The sequence below is a fragment of the Hemicordylus capensis genome, chromosome 3 (assembly GCF_027244095.1).
Source record: "Hemicordylus capensis ecotype Gifberg chromosome 3, rHemCap1.1.pri, whole genome shotgun sequence".
In the NCBI taxonomy this organism is placed as follows: Eukaryota; Metazoa; Chordata; class Lepidosauria; order Squamata; family Cordylidae; genus Hemicordylus; species Hemicordylus capensis.
In genome coordinates, this window is record NC_069659.1 from 354,842,533 (window position 1) to 354,869,130 (window position 26,598).

Genomic DNA, 26,598 nt, shown 5'->3' on the forward strand with positions numbered 1-26,598 from the left:
TTACTCTTTTTGGAAGCACAGGAAGACATTCCCATGTGGGGCTGACTTCGGTGAGCCGGCTTCAGCCTCCCGTGGCACCAACTCGCTCCAGTAGGGATGGTCAGCTGTTCTCCAAATGATCGGCTTGGCCCAGTCTTAGGTCAAGGGAGCCGTTGAGTTGGTGTCGACTCCTGGTGCCCACAGAGCCCTGTGGTTGTCTTTGGCAGAATACAGGAGAGGTTGACCGTGGCCATCTCCTGCGCAGTATGAGATGATGCCTTTCAGCACCTTCCTCCATCGCTGCTGCCCAACAGAGGTGTTTCCCATCGTCTGGGAAACACACCAGTGGGGATTCGAACCGGCAACCTTCTGCTTCTTAGTCAAGTCATTTCCCCGCTGCACCAGTCTTAAACTTAAAAAAATATATATATAGCAATGTACAATATTCAGAGAGAAGACATGAAAGATACTTTAAAGTCCTACATGTTACACATATACAAAAATATACACGCTACATGTGTATTATTTAGGCCAGGGTTCCCAGCCTTCGGTCCCCAGATGTTCTTGGAGTCCATCTTCCATCACCTCCACCCCACTGGGCAAAGGCCAGAAACAGCTTATCATTTCTGAATCCATTATTTTTAACAGAAGGGGCATTTACTGACTTTCCCTCACCCTTATTATTTAATCTCTCCCCCTTGTATTTACTTACATGTTTATTCTTCCCCCAAGGAGCTCAGGGCAGTGGATGTGTCTTCTTTCCCCCTTTTTATTTGCACAACAACCTTGCGATATAGGAAGCCGAGAGACTGGCCTAAGATCACCAAGTGATCCCTGTTCCCCTGGGCCCCTGTTCAAGGCCAACATCTCCAACTCTCACCAGCAGGGGGCACCGTTATAAAAAAAATTCCCACGGCCTGCAATGTGGAAGGTGTGTGTGTCTGTCCATGTGGGTCTTGTTTTTTGGGGGTGGGTTTTTTTGCATTTTCTGGTTGGGTCTACAGTTTCAGACATGAACAGTCATAATTGCAGGAAAGGTGAGCATCCTGATGGAATGTTTAAAAGGAGGAGAGGGAGAGAAAAGACTAGGAACTGGAAACCACGGACAGTTATAGGAAGCAGTTCATCCATGGAGACTGCAAAATGTGGCCTGAAGAAAAGTTCTGTTAAACCTGGATGCTTGCACCCTCCTAATTTAATTTGGTTTGGGGGAAAAAATATTAATTTCATTTATTTTGCGTTTCCTATCTTTTGGGGACCCACACAGCACCTATTGGCTAAAAGTATAGTCTAGCACTGACATCATCGCTACAGAAATGGGAAAATACATAACTCACTTCAGGTCCCCCACCCCTGTGATGTCTGAATTATTGGAAGAACCATGGTTCCCGGACCCAACTACAATTCTGATTCTTCTCCCAAACGTGGGAATGAACCCTCTGCCAACAGAGGGTCCATTTCCTCCAGTGTGTTGTCTGGTTTGTGCAGCTTGCACCCACCAGTGTTAAGGGGAGTAAGCTCTTCCCCCTCTCAAGCACAATTGGCTGCTGTGGCTGTCGTCCTTGCATTGAAGGAAAGAAGCTTGTGCATCCAGTTACTCTCCCTTTGCAGTGCCCCCAAAGGACGATCGTCAGGGAGCACACTGGGAAATGGAGGTAAATGCCATTGGGCCTGTGGTTTGTTGTTATGTCCGAATGTGGCCGGAGCCTTCTCCTTTGCCCTGAACCATGGGGCTTGGTTTGTACAGCACCTTGCTTCTTGGGTATACTACTGTGACCTCTATACCTCTAGTTTTAGGCAGGCACACGTGCTAAGCTCACACTTCTGTGGGGTTGGATCTGAGCAGGAGCAGGGATTGCATCTTGGACAAAAATGACCCAGGAGGGGTCATTGCTTAGTGACAGAGTGTGTGCTGAAGAATGTCGAACCCCAATGTCTCCAGTTAAGCAACCGTGCTGAGGCAGACCAAATGCTAGGTATTTATTTATATCTATGTAAACCGTGTTGGGAACTTTTGTTGAAAAGCGTATATCAATATTCATTGGCATTCGTATTCATATGCTTGGGAGAGCTAGCTGGAATCGATGATCCTAGGCAAGATGGGCAGATCGGTCCAATTCGGCAGAAGGCAGCTGGCCTAGCTCCGTGGGTCTTCTCGTGTCGTCATTTGCTCTGAGGTTCTTGGCAGGCTGCCCACCTTCGATCGTAAAGTGCAGCCCTTGAGGCTTCTCAGGTCATTGACCAGGAAGACGCAGCGCTTGCCTTGTGGGCGTCATGGCCTCTCTGTCACTGAACCCTCTGTCGCTGAACCGGGCTTACACATCGTGGAAAGGATGGAGGAAGAGACGCCTGGTTCATGGAGCCAGAGGGAAAGCGCCTGGACTCGAGGCCATCCCACCCGTACCCAGCTGTAGGACTCTGACCCTGCTTTGCAAACACAGGCACAGAAGAGACGTTGCTGCTTTCTGTGGCCAGAAGTGAGCTGGGTCGAGAGAGCCTCTGGAAGAAGGAGCTTTCCAGGAACTGGGAAGCATGGAGGCTTTGGAAGATCTGGTGCAAGACCCCAGGTAAGCAGTGCACCTGTTTGGTACAGGGAGGCCTCTCGCTGAGTAGTTCTGGGCTCCCCACCACCACCACACCTGAGCTTTTCTGTCTGTTCTGCCTTAATTTGGGGTTAGGGGAGAGAGACCTCACAGGGGCCTAATTTGAGAAACGGCTCTCAAAGGGCCCAGCCTCAGCACCTCTTCATGCACTGAGGTTTACAGGACATGTGAAGGAATTGACAGGGTTGGGTTGGGTTTTGGGACAGGAAAACATCTTATTTATTAATGTTTTGTTTTTCTGTGTAAACCACTTTGAGAAATTTCGTTGAAAAGCGGTATATAAATATTATTGTAGTAGGCAGCTGCCAGCCAGCTCAAGGATTTGTAGTTGATTCATATTACTTTTAACCAACAAATTTATGAACACTTCCATTAAATGCCACAGACGTAGGGACATTGGAAGCTGCCGTATACGGAGTCAGACCCTTGGTCCATCTAGCTCAGGATTTTCTACATAGACTGGCAGCAGTTTTTCCACGGTTGCAGGCAGGAATCTCTCTCAGCCAACGTACTGTATGCTTTGGTAGTTTGTTGGTTCAATAAAAAAATCTTGTCCTATAACAATAAATAAATAAATAAATCTTGTCCTATCTTGGAGATGCTGCCAGGGAGGGGACTTGGATCCTTCTGCTCTTTTCAGAGCGGCTCCGTCATCCCCTGAGGGGAAGATCTTCCAGTGCTCACACATCAAGTCTCCCATTCATATGCCACTAGGGTATACAAGTCATTCTTGCTACCACAAGACCAGCTCTGCTCTCCGGTCTGTTCCTAAAGCAAGCCTCCATCAGAATCCTATGGGAGGAGACTGTCCTCTGAATATCCTGAACTCAAACCATTTTGGATGATGTTATGTGCAAAAAGGAGAGTGTGTTTTTATGCATGAGAGTGGATAGCTGCAAGGAAAGGGGCCAGGTCGAGCACATGGCCATTATAAGTATGCTTACCTGAAAGTAAAAACTATCAACATCAACAGGACTTACTTCAGTGAAAAATATTTTTAGGATGGGAGCATGACAGTGAAAAATATCTTTATTTCTCTTTCAGAGGCAAGATTTCTCTTTCAGAAATCAGAAAGTTCCCCCCACCCCCACAATGTACTTTGCCCTTTCTGCACCTCCCCAGTATTTTTTTCTAGTGCTGCCACTGCTGACCTTATCTCGTTTTTTGCCAGTTACCTTTTGTTTCTGGACTCAATTCAGAGTCCTGGCATTAACTTTTAAAGCCCTTAACGGCCTAGGGTCAAGGTGCTTAAGACCACTGGGAATGAATAGGAGATGCTTGTGAACATGTTAGATTCTTGCACAAGTTCTCATTCATTTCAGTGGGGATTACAGAGCAGAATATCTGGATGGACTGTGCCTAACCTTTTAAAGATATGAGAACAGAATTCAGGTCTCAATAATGGGAAGAATCTTTACTTAACCACAACAAACTGTCTAGATTTATTGCATGAACTGTGTAATTATCTGCTTGGAGAATCAAGATTGTGTGAATGAAATACCTATGCAAATAACTAACTAAATAAACTTCAACAATAACTACATGATGTTGCCTCTGATAAGTGACATCCCTAAAATAAGCTAAAAGCTGAACTAGCAAATTCTTTGACAGAAGCTAATGGGTGGGGAACTCTGGACAAGTATTCCCTCTGACAGGGTTTCCCACATGTTGCTTACAACTCCCATCATCCCCAGCCAAAGGCTATGACAACTGGGGATGATGGGAGTTTTAGTCAACAACTGGGAATCCCTGTTAGAGGGGACATTGCTCTGTACTAGCCTTTTGATCATGGGCTCTCAAACTTGGTGTTTGATGTTGTTGAACTACCACGGTTCAATATCTGGGGACCCAAGTTTGAGAACCTCTACTATAGACATTTCCTGGGAGTTATTCACACATGCCTTCATGCTGCAGGGTATCTGAAGAGCGAACCTGCCTCACAGCAGATTCACAAGATGTTTAATTTGGGGGATTAAATGGACAGTTCACATAGGGTCGGCTCCTCTCTGCAATCCCTGGCAGATCTTTTTCCTGTGTGTTCCCACCGGCTTGCTCCGGGTTTTTCCTCCAACCAATCACAAATCACATCAGAGAGGAGGCGGCGAGAGAGCTTTGTTGTTGTTGTTGTTAGTTTGACAGAGACAGAAGAATGGAAGAACAGCATGACAAGTTGCCAAAAGCTGGATCAAACAGCAGAATGCTTAACCCTTGCCTTTGTGAGTGACTGCCTTCATCACCTCATGTCCCCCTCCCCCCCAACACCCCCCCCCGGCCATTTAAGAGGAAATTGCAGGCTAATGGAATCAGCTCAGACAAAAAGGGCTCAGGTTACATCCATTCTGCAGCTCTAAAGCCTATGTAAACTCCCCTTCATTGAGTTTTGAAAAACACCGAATTAATGGCATGGCCACTGCAGACATCAAGGGGAAAGCAGCAGGGCATAACAGAAGCCTCAGGGTTTCCCCCCCCAAAGCCACTGAAACTAGAGGATTTTTAAAAGCCGGACATACTTTGGGCTAAGCCAGAATGCGCAGCCTAGATTCAGGGGGCGGGGGGGGGGCGGGCAGAACAGAGTCCTGTCTGTACTGGTCCCTGAGAGCCCGCAGGGACTTCGGGGTAAATGCAGCTATGATGTGGACTGGCACACGCCAATCCGGAGGGGATTCAAAGTAAAAGCCCTGTGTGTAAAGCCTTCTGGTGAAGTTAATTCAGGGTGGCAATGGGATTGCCTGTTTGGAGACAGAACTTGTGATGGACCCATGTCTCACTTGGACCTTTTATCTTTCTGCAGGTTCCCCCCAGAACTGATCCATTTGCTGATTGCCAATTTCAGCATCCCGGCTGCCTGCTTCTCCAAACCACCATCCATACTGCAGCTGCTGCACCGTAGGTTTGCAAGGCTGGGAATGAGCCTAAGGCTGATTTCACACAACCACTTTTCTCTGGAATGGCTAACTTTTGTTCACTAACTTTTGACTAAGAATCCAGACAAAATTGTTGTCAGCCCACTGCATTCCAGAGTTTTCTGTATTTATTTATCTTTATAATTAATCCTTGTATACGTGCCCGTGGGGATGTGTCCTGGCACCCAGCGGATTGGCTGGGCAGCGGGAGCTCACGCGCAGCAGGTCCTGCCAGTTTTATTGCTTCCTATTGATTGTAGCTCAGGGGTTAGTGATGAATTGCCCCTTAATTGCCCCTTGAATCGCATCTCTTAATTGCCTAAGTGTCAGTTTTTGTTCCCACCAGGGAAGAAGAAACTTTATTACTGATTTCCTCGCCTCATTTTTCTTTTGTTTATATTATTTTATAATGAAATACCTCTATTTAACCCTGCTAACTGATAAAAGAAGCACCATTTAAAGTGGTTCTCTTGTATTTAACAGGGAGAGAGCAAGTGTCCTGTCCAGCCTCAGCCCAGAATCCCTTCAGTGGCTGTTGCTGGTGCATACTGTATGTTTCCTTTTAGATTGTGAGCCCTCTTGGGGCAGGGAACCATCTTACTTATTTTGTTGTGTAAACCACGTTGAGAACTTTGGTAGAAAAGTGGTATATAAATATCCATTGTCGTCGTCGTCGTAGTAGTAAAAGTAGTAGTAGTATTTTACTATTAAAAAATGAAAAGGGGAAAAACAAATAAGGCATGAAAGCGGTATTCCCTCTAACAGGGATTCCCAGATGCTGTTGACTACAACTCCCAGAATCTCCAAGCAAAAGCCATTGCAGCTGGGGATTCTGGGAGTTATAGTCAACAACATCTAGGAATCCCTGTTAGAGGGAACATTGCAGGAAAACCAGAAATTAAAGTGCTCTGCCCTGTGGGAATGGAAGCTAACACTGGGGCAATTCAGATAGGCTATTCAAGGGGCATTTCATCATTAAGCCCTGAGCTACAATCAACAGGAAGAAATAAAATGGGCAGAACTTGTACACTTTGAATTAACATTTCAAAGAATGTTCAAAAGAATCTTTGCTGAATGGATCTTACTTGTGAGTAAACATTACAGAAGGATCTTGCCCATGAGAAAAGCCATTGCTGGATAATGAAATGTTAAAATAAGTGTCCTGTGAAATCTTGGTTTAAATTCCACTTTCAGCTAAGAAACATGACTTTTGCCTTATAGCAAAATGTATGCAAAACTGTCTGGCTGTAGGAATACTTAAGATCCTGTTTGTTGCAGAGTCATGTGTGTTCCTACTGTTTATAGATAGATGGATGGATAGATAGATAAACTTTTGATGCCCTCCTCCCCCAGGTTAATAGGAACATAGATGTATACAGAGTCAAACCATTGGTCCATCTAGTTCAGTGCTGCAAGGATTCAGGCAGGACTCTTTCACAGCTATACCTGAAGATGCTGCCAGGGATTGAACCTGGGATCTTCTGCACTCAAAGCGGATACTCTACCACTGAGCTATGGCCCCATCCCCTAATAATGAGAGGGGAGCTAGTCTTATAGTAGCAAGCATGACCTCCCCTTTGCTAAGCAGGGTGCATCCTGATTTGCATTTGAATGAGAGACTACATATCCACACTGTCAAATATCCCCTTTAGGGGATGGGGCCGCTCTGGGAAGAAAGAGCACTTGCCTGCTTGCATGCAGAAAGTCCCAAGTTCCCTCCCTGGCAGCATCTCCAGACAGGGCTGAGAGAGACTCCAGCCTGTAACCTGGGAGAAGCTGCTGCCAGTCTGTGTAGACAATACTGAGCTAGATCAGGCCTGCTCAACTTTGGCCCCCCCCCAGCTGTTTTTGGACTACAACTACCATACTCCCTAGCCACAGCAGCCAATAGCCGGGAATTATGGGAGTTGTAGGCCAACATCTGCAGGAGGGCCGAAGTTGAGCAGGCCTGAGCTAGATGGACAAATGGTCTGACTCGGTATATGGTAGCTTCCTGTGTTCCTAGCATCTGATTTAAAACAAAACTATTTAACTATATGGTTTCAATCCGGCCCCGCCTGGCGGTGCCTCCAATGACGTCCCATGTGCGTGACATCACACAAACAGGACGTGGCTGAGCCCCAAGAGAATCCCCTCCCCACTCACAAGCGAGCACTGCAGCTTCCACGTCCTTTTCAGGCAGCGTTTGCTGCCTGAAAGCATCTATTTCCCTCTCTCTCCCTCTAGAGGGGGAGAGAAAGGAAGAATAGGTGCTTTCAGGCAGCAAGTGAATCCCCATTCAGCCATGATACTAGCTGGGGGACTCTGGGCCAGTCACTTCTCTCTCAGCCTAACCTACTTCACAGGGTTGTTGTGAAAGAGAAACTCAAGGATGTAGTACACCGCTCTGGGCTCCTTGGAGGAAGAGCAGGATATAAATGTAAATAAATGTAAATAATAATAATAGTAATAGTAATAATAATTAAAATAATAATAATAATAATACAATATGGTGAGACGTAACTTTAATAAATCTATACCGGATCGGTCGTTGCTCTGGTCAACAAGGACCGCGCCAGGTGCTGGAGTCCCTGGACATCTGGTGGGAAGTGGGCAACAGGACTCAGGATCTTCAGTTGAGCAACCAGGGCTGGAGACAGCAAAGTTACTGGAAGAAACGTCGCTTAACCAGGAAAAAATATACAAAAAATGCCAACAAGGAAATAATGATCTGCTATTACAAGTCTAGTCCAACTAGAAGAGGTTATTTAAAAAGAATGTACCAAATTTGGAAAGAGAAGCATCCAGACACAGAAATAACAGAACAAAGGCTAGCAGACCAGAGAAGATTCATAATAAGAAATAAAGTATTCACAGGAGTTGAGCTGGAAGAACTGCAAAGAGCAGCACAGGCTCAAGATATGGAAGAAGAATTACCACCAATTGAAGAAGTTGCTCAGGCGCAGGTGGAGGAGGTGTTGGAAATCGAGGATGCCACTGTTGCTGAACTGTTTCAAAATCAAAACCAGGCAACCTCCCCTTTGCCTTCACCTCAAAAACCCAAATGCCGTTTAACAGAAAAGCAACAAGAACTAAAGCAAAAAATAACTGAGCACATGAACCAAACAACCACCAGGGTTCGACTTCCAGCTCTAAAAACAGTTGCCAAAAAACAACTTGCTCAGACGTTAAAAGATGTCAATGCTGCACTTGCAGAGATAACAACCAAGAATTTGCAAGAAACAAACCAACTAACGTACAGTGCAGCAACAATAACAACACAAGAGCTCGGATATAAGATCAGTGGACGTGTAAAAAAAAAGAAAGCAGTACATACATCACCTAAATGGAAGATTAGATTAGAAAATGAAATCTCCAGGCTTAGATCAGATGCTAGTAAATTGAAAGATATGAAAGACAAGAAGCTGAAGAATGAAAACACCAAACTGATCCAAAAATACCACCTAGATTCAAGGAAAATTAGAGAAGTCCTGGAAATAATAAAGCAGCAAATAACAGCAGTTTCAAAGAAGATTAGCAGGTATGAAGCCAGAATTACACAACACAGGCAGAATCCCCAATTCCAGTCGAATCAGAGACGTTTCTACCAAAGCATAGAAGGAGAAACTGCAAGAAACGTAGAAACACCAAATAAAGAAGAAACAGTGCAATTCTGGGGGAAATTATGGGACAATCCAATAGATTATAATAAAAAAGCAGGCTGGATGAAAGAGGTCAAAAAATGTAACCAACAAATGCAAGATCTAATAATAACACCAGAATTAATAAGTGAAAGAGCAAAGAAAATTAAAAATTGGACTGCTCCAGGCGACGATGAACTGCATGGCTTTTGGCTTAAACACCTAACAAGCCTTCATAAACAACTAATCAAAACAGTTCAATCACATTTTGCAAAGAGGTGATATTGAACAATGGCTAACAACTGGGAAAACTCATTTCATCATGAAAGACCCAGCAAAAGGTGCAGTTCCAAGTAATTATAGACCGATAACCTGCCTGCCAACCGTGTTCAAATTATTAACTGGAATAATAGCAGATGAAGTGATGCAACACTTATTAACTAACAAACAGCTTCCAGTTGAACAGAAAGGTAATTGTCCAAACACCAGAGGCACAAAAGACCAGCTGCTGATTGACAAAATGATTTTACAAAATTGCAAGAGAAGAAAAACCAATCTAAGTGTTGCATGGATTGACTACAAGAAAACCTCCGATTCATTGCCTCACACATGGATACTAAAATGTTTAGAAACAACTGGTGTCAGCAAAAACATTCAGATATTGATAAAAAAAGCAATGAGCATGTGGAGTACACAGTTAACAATCAATGGCGAGACACTTGGAAAGGTTAGCATTAGAAGAGGCATTTTCCAAGGGGACTCACTATCCCCTCTGTTGTTTGTGATCGCCATGACCCCACTTTCACAAATACTAAACAAAACAGGCCTCGGATACCAAACATCTAAAACATCAAGTCAAATCAACCATCTGCTGTACATGGACGATCTGAAGTTGTATGGAAAGTCCCAGTCAGAAATCGAATCACTGCTAAGCACTGTCCGTATATTCAGTAGCGATATAGCAGTGGAGTTTGGACTAGACAAGTGTGCTGCATTAATAATAAACAGAGGGAAAATAAGAAAAACAGAAGGAATAGAACTGCCCAATGGAAGCAAGATCAAGAACCTGGAAGAGAAAGAACCTTACAAATACTTGGGCATTGTCCAGGCTGATAACATCGCACACACTGAAGTTAAAAGAAAAATTGGAAGTGAATAAATCAGGAGAGTTAGAAAAATCCTCTAGTCCAAACTCAATGGTGGGAACACCATATAAGCCAGAAACACCTGGGCTATACCTGTTATCAGATACACTGCAGGAATAATAGACTGGACCCAGGCAGAGCTAGAGACGCTAGATCGTAAGACCAGGAAAATCATGACCATCAATCATGCTCTGCACCCCCGCAGTGATGTCGATAGGCTATACCTCCCTCGCAGCTCAGGTGGAAGAGGAATGATGCAAGTCCATCAAACAGTAGAGGAGGAGAAAAGAGGCCTTAAAGAATATATAAAGGACAGTGAAGAAGATGCACTTCAAATGGTCAATAACGCGAAACTATTCAACACCAATGAAAGAAGCAGGCGTACAAGAAAGAACAAGTCAAGAACCGAGCAGAAAAATGGAAAAAGAAGCCCCTGCATGGTCAATATTTGCACAATATAAGTGGAAAATCAGACATCACCAAGACCTGGCAATGGCTTAAGAATGGCAACTTGAAGAAAGAAATGGGGGGTTTAATACTGGCTGCGCAAGAACAGGCACTAAGAACAAATGCAATAAGAGCAAAAGTAGAAAAGTCAACAACAAACAGCAAGTGCCGCCTTTGTAAAGAAGCAGATGAAAGAGTGGACCACCTAATCAGCTGTTGTAAAAAGATCGCACAGACTGACTACAAACAAAGGCATGACAAGGTAGCAGGGATGATAGACTGGAACATCTGCAAAAAATACAAGCTACCTGTAGCCAAAAATTGGTGGGACCATAAAATTGAAAAAGTGGTAGAAAATGAAGATGTAAAAATATTATGGGACTTGCGACTACAAAAAGACAAACATCTGCCACACAATACACCAGATAGAACTGTAGTCGAGAAGAAAGAAAAACAAGTGAAAATAATCGACATAGCAATAGCAGGGGATAGCAGGATAGAAGAAAAAGAAATAGAAAAAACAACAAAATACAAAGATCTACAAATTGAAATTGAAAGGCTGTGGCAGAAAAAGACCAAAATAATCCCAGTGGTAATTGGCGCCCTGGGTGCAGTTCCAAAAGACCTTGAAGAGCACCTCAACACCATCGGGGCCACAGAAATCACCATCAGCCAATTACAAAAAGCAGCTTTACTGGGAATAGCCTATATTCTGCGACGATATCTATGACAACAACAACATTGACAATAAAATTCAGCCATCCCAGGTCCTTGGGAAGGACTCGATGTCTGGATAAAACAAACTAGTCAGTAACACCTGTCTGACTGTGTAAACAAGAAATAATAATAATAATAGACTTGTCCTCTTCTATGAACTTGTCTAAGCCCCTCTTAAAGCCATCCAGGCTGTTGGCTGTCACCACACTGTGTGGCAGAGAATTCCATTAATTAATTAATTATATGTTGTGTGGGAAAGTGCTTCCTTTTGTCAGCCCTAAATTTCCTGGCAATCAGTTTCATTAGATGACCCCTTGGCCGTGAGAGAGGGAGAAACACCTCTCTCTGTCCACTGTCTCCACACCATGGCACTTTCCAGAACAGCAGCTCAAAAGTGGCAAAATTCTCCGTTCAGGCAAATCAGTTTCAAAACCTAAAACCTGAAGGGGGTGCAGTCTCGCGAAAACTAACAATCCGAAAAAACAAGACCTTATTTACGCTGGATAAATGATGTCGTAGCACTGAGTCACAGCAATTAAATTTGAAAGAAGGCATCCAACATATGAACAGCACCCTTGTGCTTTCGTCGGGACTGCGGTGTCACGACACTGGAAGTGTGGAAGCAGACTTCAGAGATGTGTCGTGTCCCAGTTGCAGGGTCTAGTCTGGAAAGCGCCCATGCATACTTTTATAAAACTCTATCATGTCTCCCCTGAGTCATCTTTTTAAAAAACAAACTTCTAAGCTAAATTCCAGGATCATGAAAAACTCTTGGTATTTTAATTACTTTAAGGAAAAATTTACAGGTGAAGGGTAATCTTCCGGAGTAACCAATTTATTTCTCATGCCTTGATTCAATCTGGCACAAGATTGTATTTCATTAAATAAATACAGTTTGTTTAAAAAGAAAGAAAGAATTTTTTTTAAAAAAAATTACAGGCTGCTCCAGTTAACATCAGCTTGCCTTTTCTTGTAGAGCAGAGCCTTATAGATCACTGCATCATCGGCATGGTGACCTTCCTGACGCTGCTGTCTGTCGTCATCTTCATTGAAGAAGCCATCTACCTCTCTAACAAAGTCCGCTGTTTCATCAAGATGAGAACTCTCATCTGGAGCAGCTCAGCACCCACTGTAGGTATCTGCTCTTTGGTGCTGGGTAGGAACAGAAGAGTGCGTATCTTACAGCCTAGGCTAAGCATTCTCAACCTTGGGAACCCAGATATTGTTATACTACAACTCCCATCATCCTTAGCCACGGTTACCATAGGCCATTGCGGGGGACCCAACGTTGAGAACCCTTGGCCTAGGCCAGGCTAGTCAGTGGGCAAATAAATATCTTCGGGGGTTATGTGTTTAGGTCCCAGGGGGCTCAAGAGAAAACAGAAAATCCTAGTCATCCTTTGGAAGGCCTGGTTTTTATTTGAGTTGTCAACATTTTTCTGGGTAGAAAAATTGCCTTCAGCAGCCATAAGAGCCAGAAATCCAGCATATGGAGTCTCCAGCACAATTTGTATGCCAAGAAAAGTTTCGTTTTTAAAATGAAAATGTTAAAAGCATAGGAGCCTTGGCAGGAAAAATACCCCCCCCCCAAAAACATTGGAAACACTCCAGACACAGAAAAATGTTTTTTCTGTTCAGCTCCAGTGTCAAACTGCTTTGCAGACTGTTGCAGCTGCAACTGAGCAATTGTTAATGATGAGAGCAGTACTTCATGGTTGCCACCTTTTTTATGGACAGGGGCTGGTTGCATCTAACAACTGCATGATAGGCAGGAAATGAACAGTAAAACTTTGCTTTCAGTTCACCCAGGGGCGTAACTATAATAGGGCAAGAGGAGACAGTTGTCTGGGGGCCCACTGCCTTGCTCCCCCCCAGAGGCAAGTCACATGACTGACTCCCCCAGCCACGCACCCGCCTGGGCTTCCTTCAGTTGTCTTCATCCTCCAAAATTGATGTGAGTGTTAAGACCTGGAGCTACCAGAACAGCACGTCTTTCTCTAGTACCATTCAATGACTTGCATCGCCCACAATTTTCAAAACCTTTAAAAAAATAATTTAGGATGATATTGTGGCACATAGGTGTGTGTGTGTGTGTGTGTGTGTGTGTGTGTGTGTGTGTGTGTGTATAACTACAGTATGCTTGTTGTGACCACTAGTCAGCCTCATTTAAGATTTCTTGACTTCATGAGCTGAGCTTCAGTGACGGGGGCCCATTTTAAAATCTTATCTCTGGGCCCACTCCAGCCTTGCTACGCCCCTGAGTTCACCTCCATGCAAAGAAAGGTTTTCTTCCTCTTAGGCACCTGTTAAAAGCAAAGCGCCCCTGCCCATAAAAAGCTGGCAGATCTGACAGATCGAATCTCTGTCCTTTCTGGGCTAAGTCCTTTCTGAGCCTGGGCGAACTCGGCTCTCTGGCCTGGTTTAGCCATGCCGCAGCGAGGTGGCAAAAGTATGAGCGGGTCTGTACCGCTTCAAAACTGCAGGCAGAGGTGCCAGTTTTAATGCTCCCCCTGCCTTAAAAGATGGGAGGCCATCGCTCAGGAGCAGAGCACAAACGTTGCATGTAGAAGCTGCCCAGTTCAGTCCCTGACATCTCCAGTCCCCGATAAAGGGAAAGTGTGCTGTCAAGTCGATTTTGACTCCTGGCGCCCAAAGAGCCCTGCGGTTGTCTTTGGTAGAATACAGGAAGGGTTTACCATTGCCTCCTCCCGTGCAGTTTGAGATGATGCTTTTCAATATCTTTCTGTATTGCTGCTGCCCGATACAGGCGTTTCCCATAGTCTGGGAAACATACCAGCAGAGATTCGAACCGGCAACCTTCTGCTTCTTAGTCAAGCATTTCCACACTGCGCCACTTAAGGTGACCCAGTCCCTGATACCTCCAGTGAAAAGAGAGACCAGGTAGCCGATGATGGGAAAGTTCTAAGACTGTGGGGAGCTGCTGCCAGTCAGAGGAGACAATGCTGAGCGAGGTGGACCAATGGCCTCATTCACGATTTGGCAACTTCATAGGTGCATATATGCCCTGCACGTAGAAAACTAGCAGGCTATGCCAGAACCTTCATCCCTGAGAGGCTAGGTTTAAAAAAACCTTGCAAGGAATGTTCATGTAGAGAAACCTTCAGAGATACAGTTCACCAGCCGCAAGCAGCACGGGCCATTCCGCTGTTGCAGGATCCTTCTGTCTAATTCTTCTGCATGGGTTGCCTCTGTTGTGAAAGTGAGAGGCCACGGCCTCTTTGCGAAGCCCAAGGTGGCCTACTTGGGTTGGGGGTCTGTGTGCAGCAGAGAGCCTGTCTTCCGTCCGGTTGCCATTTAGTCTGGGCTGCTTTCTCTTCTTCTCCGCCAGGTGGTCTCGGTGTTCTGCTGTGTTGGGCTCTGGATGCCCCGTGCAATGGCGGTGGTGGAGATGGCCATTGCGTCGTGAGTATCTCTCAAGTAGGGCTGCCAACATTTCTTTGCCCGAAGAAGGGACGCAAGTGGGAGGAGTATTCGGGGGTAATTGGGAGCCTGAGTAGCAGTACTGTATGTAGCATGGGAGGAGAGCTGGTCTGATGGGAGGAGAGCTGGTCTTGTGGTAGCAAGCATGACTTGTCCCCTTAGTTAAGCAGGGTCTGCCCTGGTTTGCATTTGAATGGGAGACTGTGTGTGAGCACTGGAAGGTATTCCCCTCAGGGGATGGAGCCGCTCTGGGAAGAGCATCTACGTTCTAAGTTCCCTCCCTGGCAGCATCTCCAAGAGAGGGCTGAGAGAGATTCCTGCCTGCAACCTTGGAGAAGCCGCTGCCAGTCTGTGTAGACAATACTGAGCGAGATGGACTGATGGTCTGACTCAGTATATGGCAGCTTCCTATGTTCCTATGTTCTGATACCTAGAAAATGGTCAGTTTGCCAATCATTGATGGCTGTTAATGTCAATATTTTTGTTAATGTCCCCAGTACTGGATTATTGGAAATGCTAGAACTCTACCAGAACCACCGAGTCCTATGGTAGGGAGGGAGGGAGGAAAGGAGTTGAAATAGCATAGCCAGCCAGCATAGCATAGTGGTTAGAGTGTTGGACTAGGACCGGGAAGACCCAAGTTCAAATCCCCATTCAACCATGAAACTCACTGGGTGACTCTGGGCCAGCCATGTATCTTTCAGCCTAACCTACTTCACAAGGTTGTTGTGAGGATTAACATCACCATGTACATCGCTCTGAACTCATCGGAAGGAAAGTGGGATATAAATGTAAATAAATAAATGTGTACAGCAGCAGGCTCCTTTAAAGACACAGAAGGAGAACTTGAATTTATTTATTTGTTGTTATTAGTAGAGTCGTAGTCGAATCAGCACCATGCACTGAATGATAATCTCGTCTGCCATATTGAAAAAAGATCATTTCTTTGGATCATATTTTTCTTGGAATACTGATCATGATCATCTCCTTTATTTCATTATTAGCAAAAATAACTGGTGGCTCTCCCCATTGGCTGAAAATAAGAGACAAATGGCGTCCCGTAAGGGGCAGGCAGTTTTGAGCAGAAATAAGGGATGTTTCTGCTAATAAGGCTGTTGCTAACCCTACTCTCAAGGGACAGATACCCTCTTGTTTTGAAGAGGGCAAGCCAAAAGCAGGCCATGCCCTTTAATTATTTTATTTATTTATTGTTAAATTTATATATCCCCTTTCATCGAAACAATCCCAAGGCAGTTTACAGCAAAATTTAAAAACAAGATTGTGAAAAAGACACAATTGAAATATTAAGCTAAACATATAAAACAAATCTGATTAAAAATTTAAAACAAAAGCATAAAAGCAATACAGAGTACAAAGAGCAGCAGCAGAGACAATCAGATACAAGCCTGGGCTAAAAGCCACGATTTAACATGCTTTCTAAAAGCTGTGATGGAGACCGAGGAGCGAATAGCCACCGGGAGAGCATTCCAGAGTCTGGGGGCAGCAACAGAGAAGGCCCTGTCCCGCATGCACGACAACTGAGCCTCCCTCATTGTTGGCACCTGGAGCAGAGCCCCCACAGATAATTAGCCCTTAGTTGTTCAGTTTGTGGGTCAATTTTGCAGTGATGGGGCGGGGGGGCACTAATCACGGGATAGCCCAGGGGTCTCCCTGCTTGGGTCCCCAGATGCTGCTGGATGATAACTCCTAGCATCCCCAGCCACAATGGGCAACAGCAGGGGGTGATGGGAGCTAGGGTTGCCAACATTTCATTGCTAGAATGATGGACTGGGGGGGCAGTTTGGAGGGGCTGGGGGGGCAGGCGGGGGGGGAGGTGTATGCAGTGGTAATCAAGAGCCTGAGTATCAATGATGTATATACTATTGAATTATATGCTATTGAATAATGCCAGCTTTGTTATTATTTAGAACAGGGATTCTCAACAGTGGGTCCCCAGATGTTTTTGGACTTCAGCTCCCATAATCCCCAACCAAAGGCCACTGGGGCTAGGAATTATGGGAGTTGAAGTCCAATAACATCTGGGGACCCAACGTTGAGAATCCCTGATTTAGAACATATTCAGGTTTTCAACCAAAAACTTTTCAAAATAGTTTACATAGCAAAAGGAATAAAATGCCCTTCCCTACCGCAAGTATTTTACACTGCCACTGCTCGCCTCGCCGCCAAAACGGGGGACAAACGCTGTCCCTACAGGGACCAACATTTCACCCCTGAAATGCGGGACGTCCCGCGGAATGCGGGGCAGTTGGCCACCCCAATGGGAGCTGTAGTCAGACTCAAAACACTGACGGCTGGCTTTCCCCGGTTCACTTCCAGGTACTTTGCTGTCTGCTTCTACCTCCTGATGCTGGTCATGGTCGAAGGCTTTGGGGGGAAGGAGGCCGTGATCAAGGCCTTGAAGGACACTCCCATGGTGATCAGCACCGGGCCTTGCTGCTGCTGCTGCCCTTGCTGCCCCCGTGTCACCATGACCAAGTGAGTGACCAAGGGCGGCGGCGGGGGGTGGTGGGAGTTGTAGTTCAACAACAGCTGGAGAGCTGAGGTTGCCTGCCCCTGTGCTGAAGGGCCAGCAATGAAAGGACCCCTCCGAAGGGGCAGGGAGACCAGAGTTTGGCTTCCTTCGGAGGAAAGAGCCCTGGGGACTTCTGGCATCTTTGTACTATTGGCTGCTGTATTTACAAATAGACCAGTGGAGCACCAAGCACCAAGAACCCTATTAAAGTAAAGTAAAGTTGTGCCGTTGAGTCGGTGTCAACTCCGGGCAACCACCGAGTGAGCTATCTATCTATCTATTTATCAAATTTGTACACCGCCCCAAACTTTTGTCCCTGGGCGGTTAACAATAGCATCAAACAAGTTAAAAACATATACAAAAGCAATTTAACGATTTAAAAATAAACCAGAAATTAAAACCTAAACATTTAGGAAGCAGAGAAAGCTTGGGCGAAAAAGATGGGTTTTCAGGTGTTTTTTGAAAATTGCCAGAGATGGGGAGGATCGTATCCCAGCAGGGAGCGCATTGCACAATCTCGGGGCAGCGACCGAGAAGGCTCCGTCTCTGTGTAGTCACCAAACGAGTTGGCAGTAACTGGTGACGGACCTCCTCAGATGACCTCAAACGGGCTCATAGTGAAGTTTACCATTGCCAACTCCCACTCAGTATGTGGTTGTTGTGCCGTCGAGTTGATGTTAACTCCTGGCGACCACAGAGCCATGTGGTTGTCTTTTGGTAGAATACAGGAGGGGTTTACCATTGCCTCCTCCCGCACAGTATGAGATGATGCCTTTCAGCATCTTCCTATGTCGCTGCTGCCCAATAAAGGTGTTTCCCATATTCTGGCAAACACACCAGCGGGGATTTGAACCGGCAACCTCTTGCTCCCTAGACAAGTTACTTCCCCATTGCACCATTAGCTGGCTACAAGAGCCCTATTAGGGACCCATTAAAACATTGCCAAGTAGTGAGCAAGCTTCCGAGTTCTCCAGAACTTTTCTTCAGAATACGAAGCAAAGCAACATGTAGTGGGGAGCTGAGGAGACCAAGGGAGAAAAGCTGGACTTGTGGCAGCAAGCATGAATTGCCCCCTTTGCTAAGCAGGATGCACCCTGGTTTTCATTTGAATGGGAGACTACACACGAGCACTGTAAGATATTCCCCTTTGGGGATGGGGCCACGCTGGGAAGAGCACCTGCATGCTTGCATGCAGGAGGTCTCAACTTCCCTCCCTGGCAGCATCTCCAAGATAGGGCTGAGAGAGATTCCTGCCTACAACTTTGGAGAAGCCTCTGCCAGTCTGTGTAGACAATACTGAGCTAGGTAGACCAATGGTCTGACTCAGTAGAAGGCAGCTTCCTTTGTTTCTAAGCTGGGCATGTTGTGCACTTACTGCTGGGGTGGAGAAGAGGAAGGTGGCGCCAAATGCTACTCAACAAGTTTCTGCTGGAAGAGATATGAATTGTTTTGTGGTTTGGTGTGTGTGTGTGTGGAGTTGCTAGGAACAAGCACCTCCTGCCTCTTTCTTTTTGCAGACAAAAACTGAAGTTAATGCTGCTGGGAACCTTCCAATATGCCTTCCTCAGAGCAGCTGCTGTCTTCCTGGGGCTAGTCCTGACCACTGAAGGCCTGTATAACCCAGCGGATGTAAGTATCCACCATCGCCTGCCTTTCAAAGCCCAAGGGAGTATATTTCCAAGGGGCTGCAGCTCAGTTGAAGAGCATCTGCATTGCATGCAGACAAGCAGAAGATAAACCGTTTTTAAAATCAAATGTACTTTCCGGTTGAGGTAGCTTTTCATTCAGTTTACAGGTGGGGAAAGCGTAAGTGCTGCTTAAAGTGTCATTTGCAAAGAAAAGATGACCTCTATCCATCTCGTTCTGTGTTTGTGGCAGAATCTAAGCCTATTATGTTATTACAAACACAGAATGGGGAAACGTCAAACCAATATCCAATGCAAGAAAGAAAATGCAAAACAAATAGGAGAAACTTAAAAAGGAAACAAGAAGCTTGTAAAGCAAACAGAAGGGATACAAGGCAAACACATGTCTGCAATTTCTCTGTCAATTGCCAGATCCTGGAGACCAGGACTGAGCTGGCCTTTAGTCTGAACCCCCTCCGGCACTTGAATTATATCTATCTATATGAGAGAGTGAGAGAGAGAGAGAGAACACCATCCATGACGTACTACTCGGTGCTTAACAAAGAAGGAGAGGAGAACTGGTCTATGAGAGAAGAGCTGGGCTTATGAGAAGAGAGCTGGTCTTGTGGTAGCAAGCATGATTTGTCCCCTTAGCTAAGCAGGGTCTGCCTGGTTGCATATGAATGGGAGACTTGATCTGTGAGCACTGTAAGATCTTCCCCTCAGGTGATGAAAGAGCAGAAGATTCCAAGTTCCCTCCCTGGCAGCATCTCCAAGATAAGGCTCTCCCCCTGCTAACTGAGCAAAGAGGCACCTTTTAACGTGGTGATTCTCTTTATTTAGCAGGGGGAGAGTAACTGGCCCTCTCCACCCCCAGCACAGTGCTTCCAGTGACTCTTGCTGGTGTCTATCTTCTGTTTCTTTTTAGATTGTGAGCCCTTTGGGGACAGGGAGCCATCTTATCTTATCTTATTTATTATTTATCTGTTTTAACTGCCCTGAGCCATTTTTGGAAGGGCAGTATAGAAATCGAATTAATCCTATATAATAAAAGGCTAAGTGAGTGGCCGTGGCTTTGGAACGTTGGGGATCTGCGTCCCTGCCTCCCTGGGCTGTTCTGGGCCTGTGCGAAGCGCAGGCCCAGAAGAGCCCAAGGGACACAGGACCGCAGACACCAGTGTCCCACAGCCACGGGCGGCCATTAGCCGGTGTGTGGCGGCGGGGGAAAGTGGCCGAGGCGGCGGTAGAGCCGCCACCTCGGCCATGAGCTGCGGCACGGCGAGAGGAGGCCGAGGCAACCAGAAGCGGCCGCCCTGAAAAAGGCGAGGGCAATGGCGGCGGGGGAAGACCGCGGCGGGGGAAGACCAAGACGGGGGACAGGGAAGCTGGGCGAGGTGGCGGCAAAGCCGCCAACGAGGCCCCCACCCGCTCACAGCCGTCGCCCCCGCCTGCTCACCCGCCCTCCCAGCTGCCCAAAATGAAGCTGGGCGAAGTGGCGGCGAAGCCGCCAACGAGGCCCCCGCCCGCTCACAGCCGCCGCCTGCTCACCCGCCCTCCCAGCTGCCCAAAATCACCTTCGCCGCTCCCCCCCCCAAAGATTAAGGGCCAAAATGGCCCATGAGAAGGTCGCCGCCCCCGCCTATTGCCCTCCCAGCTGTCGAAGACCACCTTACCCGCTCCAGCCCGAGGGAAAAGAGAGGCGCTCACGAGCAGAGCTCCTCTCTGTGCTAAGTCACTGCTCAAACTGCCGCTATGGATGCAAAGGACGCCTATTGCGTCCATTGCGACAGTATGGGCAGCAGCTTAACACAGAGAGTAGCTCTGTTTCCGAGTTCCTCTCTTCTCCTTCGGGCTGGAGCGGGTAAGGTGGGCTCCGGCAGCTGGGTGCGCGGGAGGGCGATAGGCGGGGGCGGCCACCTTCTCATGGGCCATTTTGGCCGTTATTCATCCACAACCCCCCCCCCCAAGTAAAAGCAAAATAAGGAAGAACAAAAACAGAGACAACAACAAAAACACAAAACAAAAAGAGAGAGGGGACAAGTGGGGGAAAAAGAGACAGAAAGAGAGAGAGAGAGAGACAGAAAAGACGGGATAGAAAGCTAGCGCCCGTTATCATAACGGGCTTAAAAATACTAGTAATAATAATAATAAGGCTGAGAGAGATTCCTGCCTGCAACAGTGGAGAAGCCGCTGCCAGTCTGTGAAGACTATACTGAGCTAGATAGACCAAGGGTCTGACTCAGTATATGGCAGCTTCTTATGTCCCAGGCCAAGTCCCAAGCATTTCCAGGTAGGGTTGGTAAATTCCCCCTTCTGAAGCCCTGGAGAGCGATACTGAGCTAGATGGACCAATGGCCTGACTCTGGCTAAGGCAGCTCCCTTAAGTTGTGTGATGCTCCCAACACCAACACCCCTTTCCTGTTCCGTGGTCATCAAAACGTTTTCTTCTCCAAGCAGCAGCTTCATGCTCTCCCTGGGCTAGAAGTCATCCAGTGGCTACTTAGAAGCTTTACCCAAGGTACCCGTGACTGTGTGGGAAAGGCATTGCCCTACAGCTTGGGAACGCAGTTCCGATCCCTCTGATCCCTCCCCCCCATTTCTAAGCGGCTGCTTGTATTCTGGCTCCGTGCACCTTACCCCCTCTGTCCACATGGTTTGTGCTTCCCGAGAACAGGCCAAGATGCAATGCAGGCAGAGATGTCAGGAATGGCCTCAAAGCAGCTGATGCCGTTTCCTCTTCAAGGTTAGGGAAGCTTTCTCTGTCTGCTTTGCAGAGCACCACACATGCTAATGGGAACTGCTTGGAGGAGGGCTGGGGCAAAGCTGACCCACAGAGATACTTTGGTTAACATTAGGGCAACATAGGACTGATCCCATGGCTATTTTTCCGTATTTGTGCCTTTTACAAGTGGGGATAATTAGTGGTAACATTCCATTACAATTATTTTTAAGCATCTTGGTTTCTTCTGAAGGTCACTTCTGAATGTTCACTATGTCAGGGGTTCCCAACCGAGGGTCTCCAGATGTTGTGGGCTACGACTCCCATAACCCCCAGCCTTAGTGGCCGTGATGGGGGTTGCATCCCCACACCCCTGCTAACTGGGCAAAGAGGCACCTTTTAACGTGGTGATTCTCTTTATGTAGCAGGGGGAGAATAACTGGCCCTCTCCACCTCTAGCACAGGACCTCCAGTGCCTCTATCTTTCCCCCCCTTTTAGATTGTGAGCCCTTTGGGCACAGGGGTCCATCTTATTTATTTATTATTTCTCTATGTAAACCGCCCAGAGCAATTTTTGGAAGGGCGGTATAGAAATCAAATAAATAAATAATATCTGGGGACCCGCAGTTGGAAACTGCTGCCCTGTGTGGTGACATCTGTTGTTACCATATCAGGGAGCCTTTTGGTTCTCAAGTGGATCTCCAAATGCAGAGGCGTCAAACTGTCATGACAAGAAAACTGGCATATACACAAAGCTTATTCTGCTCTGGCAGTCCAAACAGAGGGAGAAAGATGTATGGAGAAACCCAAAGGCTTACCTCAACAAGCGGGGATATTGTAGAACTGGAAGAAGGCAACCAAGATGATCAGGGGCCTGGAGTACCTTCCTTATGAGGCAAGACTACAACACCTGGGGCTCTTTACCTTGGAAAAGAGGCGACTAAGGGGAGACATGATCGAGGTGGATAAAATTATGCATGGAATGGAGAGGGTAGACGGAGAGAAATTTTTTCTCCCTCTGTCACAACACTAGAACTGGGGTCACCCCATGAAACTGAAGGTTGGGAAATTTAGGACCAACAAGAGGAAGTACTTTTTCACACAGCGCATAATCAATCTATGGAATTCCTTGCCATGGGATGTGGTGACGGCCACCAGCTTGGGTGGCTTTACAAGGGGCTTAGACAAATCCATGGGGGACAGGTCTATCAATGGCTACTAATCTGGAGAGGAGTGCTGGTCTTGTGGTAGCAAGCATGACTTGTCCCCTTAGCTAAGCAGGGTACACCCTGGTTGCATATGAATGGGAAACTAGAAGTGTGAGCACTGTCAGATATTCCCCTCAGGGGATGGAGCCGCTCTGGGAAGAGCAGAGGTTTCCAGTTCCCTCCCTGGCAGCATCTCCAACATAGGGCTGAGAGAGATTCCTGCCTGGAACCTTGGAGAAGCCACTGCCAGTCTGTGAAGATGATACTTAGCTAGATAGACCAATCTATCTGACTCAATATATGGCAGCTTCCTATGTTCCTAGTCTGGTGGCTGTGGTCCACCTCTATCCTCAGAGGCATGATGCCTCTGGATCCCAGTTGCAGGGGAGCAAGAGCAGGAGATGGGGCATGCCTTCACCTCTTGCTGTGAGCTCCCCAGAGGCATCTAGTAGGCTACTGTGGAAAACAGGATGCTGGACTAGATAGGCCTTGGGCCTGATTCTGCAGGGCTGTTCTTATGTTAACCACTGGTGGGGGGTTGCTTTCTGCCCAGTTCATCAGGGTTGCAAGTGCATTGCAGAAGTACACAATGTGAGTTAGCTGAGAGTCTCGGTTTTCATTTTACCTGAAAGGCAAGTAGCTAGTCCTTGTGGTTGGAGAGTTAGTAGGCGTATCTGGGCAAGGTATGGTCAAATCTGAGCCGCAAGAGGAAGACGAGGAAGGGTTCCAGTAGTCAGGAGATGGAATTACAGCTACTATCTTGATGTGTATTTCTATTTTATGTGTTTCTCAAATGTAGTATTCTGACTGACTGCCACAGTAGATTTTCATAGCAGCTTAATCTCCATGGGCATAGACAGAAAAATAATTTTGCACCATTTATTCAAGGGATGAGGTCTGCATGCACAAAAGCAAATGCATATCTCAAGGAGTCCCATCCTCTCCTAATAACCTTCTGAGCATTCATGCTGCCTTTTCTCTTTCACAACCAGATTTCCGCCACCAGTGTGGCCCTTTGGATAAACACTTTCCTGGGTGTGTCCACCATCTTTGGTCTCTGGGCCCTGGGCATCCTATTTCGGCAAGCCAGAACACACCTTCGTGATCAGAACATAGGGGGCAAGTTTGCGACCTTCCAGGTAAGCACCTTTTGGCCTACTGTTAAGTAGGAAATGGAAGAACAAGACAGCTGATTCTGTCTTGGGATCAAGATTTTGAATGCCAGCTTTCTGTTGCCACCTCTGATCTTTTTTGTTGTTCTGGTTTCAGGTTCTTCTCATCCTGACAGCACTGCAGCCCTCCATCTTCAGCATCTTGGGCAATGGGGGCCAGATTGCCTGTTCCCCACCATTCTCCTCCAGAGCACGGTCACAGCGTGAGTTTCCTCCCACATATCTGGGTTTGTACAAAGAAAGAAGAGAGGGAAGAAAACGCTTGAGGAAGAAAACCAGGGCAGCAGTGAAGCTCGGCCATGTGTACCCAAGCTTGGCTCTCCAGATGTTGTCAGACTACAACTCTCATCATCCCCTTTGGCTGGGGATGATGGGAGCTGTAGTCCAACAACATCTGGTGACCTCAGCTTGGGGTCCCGAGACCATTCTAGTCACCTAAAGTGTAAAGGTTTAAAAATGGTCAAGGGAGAAATAGTCTTGCTCACTTTTCTGGCTACTAGCCCAAAAGCAAAACCTGGCCAAATGTCTTTTCTTTTCTGGTCAGTGGGCAACCCTAAATGCAAAGCAGGGCAGGGCTGAGGAGGAACACAGAATGAACGGTTTTCCAGATGATGTGCGAATGGGCTCCAAGCACACTTTAATTATCATGACAACGAGACAAGGATTCTACAGCATTTTTGTAGTTGGTCAGTGCTGAAAAGGCTGCCAAAATGGAGTTATCTGGGAGACCCCATTAGGCGGAAGCGGCAGAGAGATACAGCCGCTGCAGACTTTCAATAGAAGCTGCTCAGGTTCCTTCCACTGCAGGCAGTCTCCAGTAATCTTCCTCCCTAACTTTTTTCTTGAAGAGATGCACACGCAGCTCCTGATCCTAGAGACCTTCATCATGACGGTTCTGGCCAGGATGTATTACAGGAGGCCGGATGACAAGGCTGGCTATTACCCTACGGAGTCTCCAGAAAGCAAAACAGAGATCAGCCTCTAAGCAGAACGGAGTGAGAATGTGGACAGAGCTTCCGAATCCACCAGGCAATGGAGGCACAGAAGGGTCCTGCAGATGTGTGTGCTTTGGAATCTCAAGCAGAAAGACAACTTACCTCCCCAGCACGTCGTCTGCAGCTCCCTGTTTGAAGGGGAAAGGAGCATGGATTAGTGACAGGCACCTTACATGGACAGGCCATCTTAATCCATCCCTCAAGTGGGCAGACTTCAGGACGATTGCCGTGGGCACAGCTATTGTTAAAATGCCATCGGCATATGAAATAAATTGAACAGAGTCTTGAGAAGTTGTGTCTGTCATTGGGAGGAAACAGCTACATGAAGGATAGGTCTGTTGCTGCTTCCTGCTACTATGGCGGCTTCAGAAAGAACCCCTAAGCAGAGCTATGTATAATCCACTCTTTTAAAAAAAATTCCACTTAGGCAATCCAAAATTCTGCCCCAAAAGCTGAATTCTGAACCTGCAAGGATTATGGAGATTAGGTTGATTTGCATATTTTGTAGCAACATGTTCAATGTCTTGCGTAATGTACTGTATTTACCCAAATACAAGACTCTGAATTTAAGACAAGCCCCTAAAAAAAAACCCACGAGGTTAAATTAAGAGCCTAGAGACGTGAGTTTTGGGCGGCATAAAAATATGTTAAATAAATAAATAAATACATACATACATACATACAGGGGGCACAGCGGGGAAATGGCTTGACTAGTGAGCCAGAGGTTGCCGTTTCGAATCTCCACTGGTGTGTTTCCCAGCCTATGGGCAACATCTATATCAGACAGCAGTGATATAGGAAGATGCTAAAGGGCATCATCTCATACTGTGAGGGAGGCGGCAATGGTAAACCCTTCCTGTATTCTACCAAAGATAACCACAGGACTCTGTGGGCGCCAGGAGTTGGCATCGACTTGACAGCACACTTTACCTTACCCTTATTTACCCAAGCGGAAGAGGACCCTGAATTTAAAAGGACTTCCTGATTTCTAACACCAAATAACCTGGAAGAAACCTGGTCCTGGATTCAGATAAATACAGTATTCTGGCTTGCTAGTCACAGGGAGGGCCCAACAGGTCACAGGAGCAAAGAAGCCCCTTTGCTCTGACCCCTAGAAATCTCGATCAGCTTTTCTTCCGGCTTTGAAGATTTCAACAGGCTTTGCTGACACACCTTCAAGAATCTTTTTCCAGACTATAAAGTAAAGAAACTTTTTTTTTTTTTTAATGAAAGCTGAGAATCTCAGGGAGCTGAATTCTGTATCCTGCAGGTTTTCTATGTAGAGTGGCTACAGACATCCAGTCCTGGTCATGTCAGGGATGAAAAAAGAGGGAATCTTGCCACGGTAGACGTGAGTGACCTCACAGTAATTAATGGAGCTCCTCACATGTGCATAACTAGCAAAACCACATTGAGCCAAATCCCTCCCAGTATGTGGCTTCCAAGCCAGGAATTTCCAAGTAGGGCAGGGGTAATCTTTGGGCAAACAAG

General features: G+C 46.5%; 1 protein-coding gene across 2 annotated transcripts; it reads left to right on the forward strand.

The window, feature by feature from the left end:
* The first annotated feature begins 2,308 nt into the window (after window positions 1–2,308).
* Window positions 2,309–25,398, forward strand: SLC51A (solute carrier family 51 subunit alpha). 2 transcript variants are annotated; one of them, XM_053307268.1, is made up of 9 exons: window positions 2,309–2,546; window positions 5,374–5,468; window positions 12,391–12,545; window positions 14,764–14,837; window positions 17,193–17,351; window positions 18,906–19,017; window positions 23,933–24,079; window positions 24,210–24,315; window positions 24,961–25,398. In XM_053307268.1, exons 1-9 carry the CDS (start codon window positions 2,512–2,514, stop codon window positions 25,095–25,097), a joined length of 1,020 nt encoding a protein of 339 aa, XP_053163243.1. In that variant the 5' UTR covers window positions 2,309–2,511; the 3' UTR covers window positions 25,098–25,398. The 2 variants fall into 2 exon arrangements, with proteins under 2 accessions (XP_053163243.1, XP_053163244.1); XM_053307269.1 differs by lacking the exon at window positions 2,309–2,546 and adding an exon at window positions 4,780–4,798.
* The last annotated feature ends 1,200 nt before the right edge of the window (window positions 25,399–26,598 follow it).